At 33.3% G+C, this 12,685-nt stretch overlaps 1 protein-coding gene across 2 annotated transcripts in view; it reads left to right on the top strand.

The window, feature by feature from the left end:
* CNTLN (centlein) overlaps positions 1 to 12,685 on the top strand; it is a 354,675-nt gene that overhangs the window by 146,846 nt on the left and 195,144 nt on the right. For both annotated transcript variants that reach the window (XM_059924674.1, XM_059924673.1), the window contains exon 8: positions 8,153 to 8,347. In XM_059924674.1, the coding sequence (XP_059780657.1) occupies positions 8,153 to 8,347 (195 nt within the window). The remainder of the gene's footprint in view (positions 1 to 8,152; positions 8,348 to 12,685) is intronic.

Below are 12,685 nucleotides of genomic sequence, written 5' to 3'. Positions count from 1 at the left end.
TTTCTAACCACATAAAAACGTGCTGTTGTGTCTCTGATCTGCATGGAAGAACAAAACAATTAAGCAACAACAAAAAACCTGTCTTGACCTTACTATATTCCTTTCTTTCCCTTCCTTTCTCTCCTTTTCCAGCAATATTCCTTGCAAGAGCTAACTTGTCTCAAAGTTCTCTTCTTCCATTCTCTTTTGAACCTATTCCAATCAAGTTTTTGCCCCTTTCACTCCACTAAAATTTCTCTTTGCAGAATCATTTGTGACTCCCATATTGCTGAATTCAGTAATCTTCTAGCAGTCTTCATCTTACCTCACTTACCAGCAACACTGTCACAGTTGATGACTCTATCCTTTGAAACCCTTTTTTTCCTCCTGGCTTACAGCATATCACAGTTGTGTGGTTTTCTTCTTTCAGTTTCTAGCTGTTTCTTTTCTGTTTCTTTCTAGTCTTCCCTAGTCACCCTGTCCTCTAAATGTTAAAATGTTCCAAGCCAAAATCTTAGGGCCTCTTTTTTTCCCTCTGTTAAAATTCATACCCTAGGTGATTTTATCTACTCACCTAGGCTTTCAAAATCATACTGTCTATATGCTGATGACTCCCAGATTTGATTATCTGCTCTGGATCTCTTCCCTGAACTCTAGGAAAGAGTATATCTAATCGCCTACTTAGCATCTTTTAACTTGATGCCTAACGGGCATCTCAGATTTCACATGTTCAAAACTAAGCTGTTGTCTGCTCTGCCTTCAGAGGGTGTCTGGAATCCTACTACTTCCCACTACCCCTGCTGTGACCACTAACTTGTATTACCTGAATGATTGCAGTAGTTTCCTACTTTGTTTCTTTGCTCCTGACCTTACCCACTTTGAGTTTATTCTCAACATAGATGCCAGAATGTTCTTGCTAAAACTTAGTAAGTCAAATCAGGTCATTCCTCTCTTAAATTCCCCCCATTGGTTTCTTGTCTGATTAAAAGTAAAAGCTGAAGTCCTTACTACAACCTGTGAGACTCTACATGATCTGGCTCTGCATTACCTCTCTGATCTCATCTTTGCCTTAGCTTCTTAATCTCTCTGCTTTGGCCACATTTAACTTGTTTTTTCACTTGAACATACCAGGTATTCTTCACCCTCAAGGTCTGTGCACTTGGTTCCACTGCCTGAAATCTCTTCCCCCAGTTATCTGCATAGATGACCTTTTTACTGCCTTTATTCTTCACCTCTCACAGCTTAAAATCTATTTGATAACAGACATTAAATAGGAGGTGTAAGAATGATGCATGTTCTAACAGTAGTAGGAAGTTTGGGAACATAGCTGGGGCAGGTTCCTAGTTTAGGGATAAAAAAGACTCTTTGATGAAGTGATATTAATAATGTTTATTCTGAGAACATAAGAAGACATCAGTGAGAGAAATTTCCCATAACTCTTCTACATGAACTATAGCTGAAGCCATAAATTCCCTAGTCAGTTAGTGCTTTTACTAAATTTGGAGAGGTAGAGCTTATACGCTCCTATTTGGAGAACGTGTCATAACCTGAAATTTGATCTGGGATACTTTTTGAAACCATGTAAACCTTCCCCCAGGATCATGACTGTCCCCTCCAAGAATGATCATGGACAATAATGAGAGATGTGATGCCAATATGGTGTGCTTATGAACAGCATGGAGGCAAAAAGAAAAAAGCAAGCAGATCTGCTGCTTTAGAGAACTGGCTTAGTTTTCTATGTATTTGCTCTATTTTTTTCTCTTTCTCCCCGAAGTTTGAACTCCCTTTTCTTTCTATTTGTTCGTCAAAAGTTACCTCTCAAGGGGTGGGGGTTGGAGAGGAGAACTTCACTGATTTTTAACTTGATACTCATTCTGAACTTATAATTCTAATGGTAGCATTTTAATTTTGATATTATATTAGATCCTTGAAGTTGTTCCTAAGGTTTTCATTAGTATGTTCAACTAGACTTAATTCAAAAGTTCATGATTACTTATTTATACTTCGTAAATTTTGCCTACAGTTAGTAGACATAGTTTATATTTCATCGGTAGTCTGTGGGTAAATAGTTATCCATAAAAACACAGGAAAAAATCTTTACTGTATACTTCCATCTTCCAGAGGCAAATACCATTAACATTTTGAGTATTTCCTTTTAGGTTTTTAAATGCATTTTAACATATATCTTGACTACCCTAATTATCTTTCACTTCATGTTATATAAAAACAATATCATGACATATAACTATTTTGGAAGCCCTAATATAACTTATTTAACCATTTTTCCAGTGTTGATCATGTATGCTGTTTAAATATTTCACTATTATAAATAAAGCTGCAGTAAACATCTCTTTGTTGTCAGCTTAGACTATTAGCATTCATTAGAGAATATTGAATATGTACACACACACACACACACACACTCACTCACACACCCCCCTAGGAAACAGTTCCTTTTATGAAAAAGCTAGTGACATTATATTAATGTTGTACAGTTCACTCTTAATTAGTTCATACATAAAGATAGCTTTTTTAAGTTATTAAATAGTAAGAAAGCACAGAGGATCATGGAGTTTGAAGGAGACCTGCCTACCACATGAGATATGATCAGTAAATGTTAAATTATTGAACCTTGAGGAGTTATGTGCAACACTATCCCACTTTGGATAATGCAATTTAAAAATCATAGATGTTTATTTGAATTGTTAAAGTATTTTTAAACTTTACAGGCATATATTTCTATCTTAATTTAAATACTATTCCAGTCCATTTAATTTTTAACTATTTGAGTGAGTGGTCCTGGAGTGGTATAAAAATGTAGAAAAACTAAGAATACAAGTTGGAAGGCCTTCCAGTTGGAGCATAATCATAAATAAAGATAACAAAACTTGTGCTATAAGCCAGGGAGAATGTGTGTTTACATGTACACACACTATTTTAGAAATATATTATTTAAGCTGAGGTACAAATGTAAGTCACCTCCAACAACCATATATGAATAATGGTTAACATTTATTGAGCTTATTTTGTATCAGCCACTGGGAAAAGGGCTTTTGCCCACTGTTTAAGCCCCACACCAGCCCTGTGTGGTATATTATTATTAGTATCCCTTATTATTTTATAGATCAAGTAACTGAGTCTTAGAGTATTGTTTAAAATCAAACAGCTACCAGGTGGTAGAATTCAAATGTAGGTAATCTTGAGTCCAAAACCCACAATGTGAAACTCTATTATAAAGCCCACAGTATAGTTCAGTTATGCATAGAATAATGTGGTCTTATCCTTAAAGTGTTCTGTAATAGATTCTATAAACTTGCATAATTCATTCTACTCAAAATTCTTTCAATACTCAATAACTTTTAATGTTGGGGGTTTGTTTTGATATCTGAGTTAAATGTTATTCAAAATATTCCATTGCATTCTTTTTGGTGAAAGGGGAGCCCAGCATGTTATCATCCTCTGTGAAAAGAGCCCCCATCATTATTCTTCAGCCACTGTTTCTCCTGATTGTACAAATTTGGTTTCTTCTATTTTGTTGCAACTTTAAACTTTTTGACCTACAGATTTTTTTGACCTGCAGATTTTTTTTACTAGACCTGTCACCCCCCCACCCCACCCCTAAAATATATCATCTGTGGAGTTAAGGATTTTTAAATTTGGGGATGATCACATTACATTATTTATCATGAATAAACAGTATGCTACTGTTCAGACTTCCAGTGTTCATTTACATCAAATTATTCATTCTAATCCTAGAACATTTTACTTAATACTTGTCTTTATTCCTCTTCCACATGTAGTTTTCTAGATTTTTTTCAATAAATTAGAGTAATCAAGTAGTCCATGCAACAATGAAACGAAACTGTTTACTTACAAATTAAGATTTGTAAATATATTTTCACATAAATTAATTATATTATCCCCAAATAATAATTGAGGCCTAGCTGTAAGACTCAGGTGAGTTGAATTACAGTAATAGTTTATTTCCAATTCTTACTAAGTTTACTTCTTTAAGAGTTAGGTCTTAATTTACTGTTTCTAATGGAGTTTCTCTGTTTCCTCTGTTCTCTCAATTCTCCTCTCTACATTCTTTTCCTCTCATTTCCCTTCCTTTTTTCCCAGTTATTAAGTTGATTTATATCATAGTATTTATTTTGTTATCTGAAAGGATAAAAATAGTTGCCTTCAGTGGTAGGATAAGGGGAGTGAGGAAGGGAGATAAAGGTGAAGAGAAAAAAGAAAAAAATTTTGAGCACAGGAAAGAGGTGAGTCATATTTTCCTCGAGGTCTCCATAACAAATCATTAGTCTCATACACAGAATTACCTAACATAATGTGGAGGGCTCCTCTAGACGAGAAATACCCATCAAGATAAATAAACTAGTGTGTTTTCTTCCCCTGAGCATGCTGTAACCATTTATTTAAGTTTTAATAGTTTTTCTACCTTTGCATGTCATTTATATACGTGTGTATGATTTAAACATAGGTAGGAATTGTATCAGCATTTTCAACTTCTAGACCATCTAACATGTTTGGGGTACTAAATATGTATTTTATCAGTTTTTGTTCTATTTAATGATAATTACATGATGTGAGCTAATATCAATCCAGGAAAATAAGGAGTTAGGTTATACATACTTTTAGTTTAAACTGGATGTTAAATCAGATTGTTTTCTTCTCATTTTTATGCTGTGAACAGTTATAGTTTTTACTTGTAAAATTTATTATCTCAATCAGAGTAGCAGATAGTATACTTACAAAAATGGAATATTATATTCTTTAAACAAATTAGTCATTGGGTCACAGAGCTTATACATTTCCAAAATTTTTAAGGTAAATAATATATCATCTTGTTCCTCAACATTAATAAAGAAGAGTACTTCAGTCTAAGCCCCTGAAAATTAAAGGACTTGGAGTTTGGGGGTGCTATTTCTGGAGATAACCTGCTTTCTGTCCCCTAGAGATCCTTATAGTGTTTTTTCAATTTAAATTCTTTGACAAAAAATAACATGAAGAATAGTAAACATAATAAATTGCTTATGGATTATAATGATTGGTACTTCTAAAGTATATAGGGGAATGTATGATTAAATTTTTATAGGCCAGAATCTTGCAGAAGATTCTGATCTATTCCAGCTTTTTGGACTATTAGAGGAAAGAAATTATAGAGAAAAGTGCCTCTCTGAAAACTTCTGAAAGCAATTGCAATTGCTAATAGAGAAAAAGCATGCCTAATCAGGATGCCTAAACCTAAGCAGATGAATGAATTTGTTATATTACCTAATTGACTCACTTGAGAGGTATTTTTTGACTCACTCTGCTGTTATTAATGGGATGAGAATAAGATGGTGTCTAACCAGGGGACCAGAACATCCAAAACCTTTGCCTTCTTGTGGGATCTCTAGAGAAACAAACATTCTATCATCCTGAGGCTTTGTCACCAAAAAACACTTTAGAAATAAAAATAGACAGACAAACTTCTTGAAGGCTTTTCTAGCTAAGTTTACTGGTGGACTGGGGCCTAGAATTAAAAATGACTGGAGGACTGTCTTTGCTTTCTTTAAGTCCACGGCTGAGTGGTCTGATTGCTATTAAATAAGTGAAGTCCAATTAGCCATCAAGAAAATGGGCAAGTAGGAGACGTATATTTTGAGTAAGAACTAAGGAATAATAGAGAGTTTGTCCCAATTCCTAGAGTAAGGCTGATCTAGATCACCTGTTTCAGGCTTTTTAAAGTTCTTTTTCACCTGCTGCTTGGTGGAAGGGTGGATATTTTCAGAGAAAGATAGAGCTTGCCTCAATGTCTAGAGTTGCCCACCCAGTCATATGAGATTAAGCCAGGGCAACTTCTGAATAGGAAGTACAACCGCATAAATTTAATGGCAGAGAGAGCCAAGTAGAGAACACAAGAAGAGAGCTGTTAGTCTTCATTTTTATGGAAACAATAAAGAGAAGAGAGGAGAGAAGAGACAAGAAAACAGACATTAAGATAGAGCCTTCGTCCATGAAGGAATAGGCCCTGGAGCCTTACATCTGTGAAAGAAGATCCCAAGACATGGCACCCAAGAGAAAAGTATCCACATCCTTGATACTGATGGCTGGGAAATTGGTCCTCGTTCCTGATGACACACTATCATTATGCCTGCACCTTGGGCAATGGGAGGGAAACTGTGTTGCCAATATTTATTAATGTTCATGAGATTCTTAAATATTTGAAATCTGTAAATTCTTTTTAAAAAATTTTTATTGAGGTATAATTTGAAAACTACATTTTTTAATAATATTATGTTCTATTATTTTCCTCCAAAGATTTGTGCTGATTGGGTAAAAGCTGATTAGTATTAATAAAGCATATAAATAAGAGGGAGAAGGGTTAAATAATCTTTTACTGAATAAATGACTCTATATGCTATTGGACACAGCTTTAGTTCTTTCTAGTCAACTTCGCTCTTGTCTTTAGATTTTGCTTTTTCCTTTTCTACCCTGAACTCAATCATGAAACTCAGCAACACGGCACAGGTAGGTCTCTGAAAGGCCCACTATGATCCCTTCATTGTTCCTCAAAGCTGTCAGGTTCCTCCTCTCTCTTCCCTTCTAGAATATCCAATGGTATCAGCTGTGGAAAGAACATTGGACATATTCCCTGGTATAAAGGTAGTTGGAAGGGAAAGTACAAATTTATATCCTGCAATTCTTTATAAATCATGAAGACAACCCTTTCTTTATAAAACAATTTTTAGACTGGCTGTAAAGTGAAATGGGTTATTTAAAGTATTTATAATAGTATGAAGGTATAATCCCTTACAGAAAATAAAAAGTATGTTGAACTAATTGTATGTCAGAGGAGTGATTTGGAGGGTCTTGTTTTTATGACAAAGTATATATCTGAAGAAAAGCATTTAAAAAGAGGTTTTACAAGCCTTTTTTTAAATTTTAAACTTAAAAAAATAAACTGTAGCATACAAACAAAAAAATACTCTGCCAGCTTTTCTGTAGTTAAGTTTCTTCCCATGAGGCAAGGCCAACTAATCGAAGATCCTCCCCATCTTGACTCGGATGAGCAAACCTAAAAACCTACTGTGTTAACATAATTTTGAGATTCTGTCTTTGGAGATTTTGCTTTTGTTATAAGATCTCACTATCTCACTATTAGCCTTATTTTTTTTTAAAAAAGCAGATGTTAATTCTTAGATCACATTCCAAGTGTCGTCAGCAAATATGTATACAGGTTGTTTTTTTTTTTGTCAGACTCAGTTACCACAAATTGAATTATGCCTCATTAATTCACAATCGTAAGTTAGGATTTTCATCACCAAGTAAGTTCGTGTGTATTGGAGGAATACCATTGTTTACTATATATGACTGTATGCCACCAGTTATATACCTTATGCTGTCTCACAGTCTTAATAAACTCTAGTTTTAAATTTATTTAATTCATGTTGCCTTGAGTTAAAAAAAATTAAAATTATCTGTCATCACTTTGGACCCTGATTCTGTTTTTATCACTCTGACCGAGGTCTTCAGTGATTTCCTGTTCTCTACAGGAATAAATCCATCTTCCTTAACCTGGCATTCAGGAGTCTTTACATTCCATCTGCAATCTTATTGCCTGGCTTTGTCTCTTATTATTCCTTCTGCTGCTCCTCCTCTACTTTAGCAGTAGATGCTAGTTTTTACTAAATGGGAACTCTCAATGAAAGTTTTTCTTTTTTTCTTTCAAATGTATATATTGAATCCAATTAGGCTGATAGATCTTACTCTCCCTTTCTGTTTCTTCCTACCACTGTACATATTTTTTTTTACATTTCTTCTATCTTTAGAATGACTTTTTTGTTTTCATTCAATTTCTATAATACCATCATGGCTCAGTTCAAGTCCGTTCTTTATCATGAAGATTAATATAGCTAGCTTAAAATGTTTGCATCCCTGTATTACAACTGGCCAATAGAACATCTTGTCTTTTTAACATCAGTTGGAGTTTTATATTGGTAGGTGATTATATCATTTAGTTTCCCATATGTTTTTATATTGTTATTCCTCTTAGACTATTAAAATAACTTGAGGGCAATGAGTATGTCATATATAGACCATATATATGTATAAGTTTGTATATATGTATAGACATAACTATTTTATTGATCATTAATAAATTTGGTTATATGTTTTGAAACAGCTTTACAGTGAGTTACATATTTGGTTTGAAACCACAAAATCAAGTGAAGCTATGCTCCGACAAAGTGTTGTTAATCTTCAGGATAAGCTATTTCAAAAAGAGCGGGAAAACGCTGCATTAAAAGAAAAGCTTCAGGAGTCACAAGGAGCACTCTATCCTTTACCTCAAGAATGTGATTCAGACCACTCAGAACAGGTGAGACATTTTCTAAAAATGTTACCCAGTATAATATCATATTAAATTTTCTAGTATAATTGACTAAAACACAAAAATTGAATAAATTTGCATATATTAGAATATAAGCGTGGCAGATTTACGCTGTGCTATTTTTTTGTACTCTGTAGACATAAATATTATATACAATGTGGATTCATATAGAAATGCATGTAGAAACACAGGGTGTATCTGGTATAGTTATTGGGATGAAACATTTGGTTGATATATGATAATGAAGAGGAAATTAATAGGTCATGTCCATTTTGAGACATTTTATTGAATGGGGTAATGGAATGAAAAGAGTATTGAATAGAAAATCGCATAAAAGTACTTGCCGTAATTCCTGGTATGTGGTAGTTAATACCATTTAGTCCCAGCTCTATCACTATCTTTTTTTTTTTTTTTTTAAAGTTTTAATTTATTGATTGATTGCTATGTTGGGTCTTCGTTTCTGTGCTAGGGCTTTCTCTAGTTGCGTCAAGCGGGGGCCACTCTTCATCACGGTGCGCGGGCCTCTCACTATCGTGGCCTCTCTTGTTGCCGAGCACAGGCTCCAGACGCGCAGGCTCAGTAGTTGTGGCTCACGGGTCTAGTTGCTCCGCGACATGTGGGATCTTCCCAGACCAGGGCGCGAACCCGTGTCCCCTGCATTAGCAGGCAGATTCTCAACCACTGCGCCACCAGGGAAGCCCTATCACTATCTTGATATATGATTTTGGACAGATCAGTTGACTTTTCTACCTATTCTTGTCCTATTAAGTGAGGTAGTACAAATGTATAGATAAATATGCAGGTTCAGGATTCAAATAAACCTGGGATCAAATTATAGCTTTGCCTGTGAGCTTTGTGAACTTGAGCAAATTTCTTAACCCTTTAGCCAAAGTTTCTTCACAAATAAAGTGTTGATATTAATAGTATCTTTATCATAAGAGTTTTGTGAGGATTAATGAGGTAATGCATGTCAAATGCAGAGCCTGTCATATAGAAAATATCCAGTGGTACCTCTTTTAGATAATTTTCAAGGTAACTGTCATCTCTAAATATGTATTATAAAACAATCTTATTCCTATAAATTTATTTGTTTTTAAGGCACTCAGCACTTCTTTAAATGTTAGAATTTAAAGAAGTGAAATTAACAGAAGTACATAATTGGGAGCTTAAATGTTTATTAATGATCCAGTAATTTTTCAACCCAGCATATTTTGTCTTGCTAACAACTCAAACGTAAGATGACAAGTTTTAAATTTGTATTGTATTATATTGCATTTTTTGGACATCAGGTGCACAGAATTGGATTAGTCATAAGATTTGTATCATGACACAGTATTATGTTACATGCATATTTATTTTAATTAAGTTACTTTTTTGTTACAATAAACACTGTTGGTCCCACCAACTAATTCAAGGGTAGGAAATTACTAATAACTTATATCTACTTGTATCCTTCACCCTTTACTGGTACCCTGATTCTCTCACCAGAGGTAACTACTGAACTATTTATCATTTTGATTATTTTTTAGAAAGTTTTATCTCATATAAATTTATGAGGAAATAGAATATTGTTTAGTTTTGCCATTTATAAAAATGTATCAAATTGTGTTGTTTCCTGGGATTTGGCAATTTTGACTCATCACTGTGTTAAGATTCATCTATGATGTTTGGTATAACTTCATTTATTTTGACTGATATAAAATATTCTGTTATATGTGATTATATCATAACTACTTGTCCATTCATTTGTAGATGAGTATTAGGGTTATTTCCAGTTTTTTGCTGTTATGAATAATGCTGCAATTGACATTTTTTACATGATTCTTCGTACACACGTGCATGCATTTTTGTGGATTAACTATCTCAGAATGGAAATCCTAGGTGTAGGGTGTGAAAATGTAAACTTTCACAAAATACTGGTCACTTATTTTTCAAAGTGGTTTTCATCAATTTTACTCACATCAACAATGCATTTGGTTGTATTTCCTACGATTACTAGCCAAGTGAGTGCCTTCCTCTGCAAAATGTCTATTTATGTCTTTTATCCATTCTTGTACTGGATTTTTTTCTTATTGATTTGTAAAAGTTCTTTAAATGTCCTTGATATTAATCTCTAGTAAGTTGAATGTGTGGCAAATATCTTCTCTCAGTGTGTACCTTGTCTTTTCATTTTCTTTAACATGTCATATAAACAGATATTCTTAATTTTAATTTAGAAAATTTAATCTTTTATAGTTAGTGCTCATTTAAGAAATTCTTCTCTACCCCAAATATGGAAATATTTGCACCTCTGTTTCCTTCAAAAAGTTTTAAAGCTTTGCTTATGTCATTTATGTCCATAATTCATTTGGAATTTTATTTCACATACAGTATAAGGTAAGGATCCATTTTTATTTATTTATTTTTCCCCAAATAGTAGCTAGTTTTTCCAAATCAACCCATTGGATGATCCACCTTTTTTCTTGTGTAGTGCTGGGCTACCTCTATCATATATCCTAGTTCAGTGTATTTGTGAGTTTCTTTCTAGACTCTTTTCTCTATATTCCTGGATAATGTTACATCATCTTAATCAGTATAGCTTCATAGTAAGTCTTTATATTTGGTAGATTACTTTCTTACTGTTCTTTAAAGTGTCTTGGCCATGTTGGCACTTAGCACTATAACTTTAAGGGTAATTTATAGTTTCATGAAAACACTTGAAATTTTTTGTAAACGATTTTATTGAAGTGTAACATACAAATAGTAAAGTGTACAAACCTTAAGTGTTTAACTCAATGACATTTCACAAATAGAACACATCCATATAAATACCACTCAGATCAAGATGTAGAATATTACCAGTATTCAGTAAACCTCCATAATGTTCCTAATTAGTGGCTACCCCTACGATGTAACCAGTTTTGACTTCTATCATCATTGATTAGTTTTGCTTCTTTTTGAAACTTAACAGTATTTAACCTTTAAACACTCTATATGCTATGGGGTTTTTTTGTAAATATCATTTATCATATTAGGAAGTTCCCATCTATTCACAGTTTGAAAGCTTTTTCATGAACAGGTATTGATTGTATACAATGTGTCTTTTAAGATGATGCTAAGGCTTTTCTCATGTATTCTGTTAACATGGTTATTACATTGATTGTTTTTCAATTATTAATTCAGTTTTGTATTCTTTGAAATAAACCTAACTTTGTTGTAATGTTTTATTATTTTCATAGTGCTGGATTCAATTGGCCAGTATTTTTCTTAGGATTTTAACATCTATCTTTATGAGGGATATTGGGCTGTACTTTTCCTTTCTTGAATGTTTCTTGTTAGATTTTATCAAGGTGATGCTGGTGTCCTACTATGAATTGCAAAGTATTCTCTCTTTTTTACTTCACTAGAAGAGTTTGTATAAGACATATTTCTTTCTTATTAAACACTGAATGCTCTCCTTCTAACATAAGGAACAAGTCAGTTATATTCAACATTGTACTGGAGATTCTAACTAGTACAATAAGGCAAGAAACAAATAAAATCATGCTAATTAGAAATAAGGAAGTAAAACTCTTTTTATTCACAGAACCTGAGCGTCCGTATACAAAGCGTACTGAATCTATGATGAAACAACTAGAAATAGTAAGAAAATTTAACAGTGTTGCAAGATACCATCAATTTACAAAAGTCAATTATATATCTAAATATTAGAAACAAATAATTAGAAATTGAAATCGAAAAAGACCATTTATAAGAATATCAAAACCTGTGTAATAATTAAGGATAAATTTGACAAAATATGCCCCGGACCTATACACTGAAAAGTACAAAACATAGCAGAGTGAAATTAAAAGACATATATAAGTGGACAGCTAGGCCAAGTTCATGAATCAGAAGATGCAATGTTGTCAAAATGTCAGTTCTCCCCAAATTGATCTATTTATTATGTAATCCCAATCAAAATTCCAGAAAGCTATAGTTTTTAGATAAATACAAGCCAATTCTAAAATGTATAGGGAAATGCAAGGGACCTAAAAGAGCAAAATAAAGTATTTGGTTGGCCAAAAAGTTCATTTCGGTTTTTCTATAAGATGTTATGGAAAACCCCAAACGAACTTTTTGGCCAACCAAATAGTAAAAAATAAAGTTGGAGGACTTACACTACCCAATTTTGAGACCTATTTATCAAGCTAAAAAAGAAAAAAATGGTGTGGTATTGGCGTAATGATTGACAAAATAATCGATATAACAGAATAGAGTCCAGAAAAATACCCAGTAATACGTGTCGCTGTATAGTACCTCTTGAAATGTGGGTACTGTAAGTCACTTTGTTCTTTTTCAAGGATG

The sequence above is a fragment of the Balaenoptera ricei genome, chromosome 6, assembly GCF_028023285.1.
Source record: "Balaenoptera ricei isolate mBalRic1 chromosome 6, mBalRic1.hap2, whole genome shotgun sequence".
NCBI lineage: Eukaryota > Metazoa > Chordata > Mammalia > Artiodactyla > Balaenopteridae > Balaenoptera > Balaenoptera ricei.
This window is presented reverse-complemented; position numbering and strand designations above follow the sequence as displayed.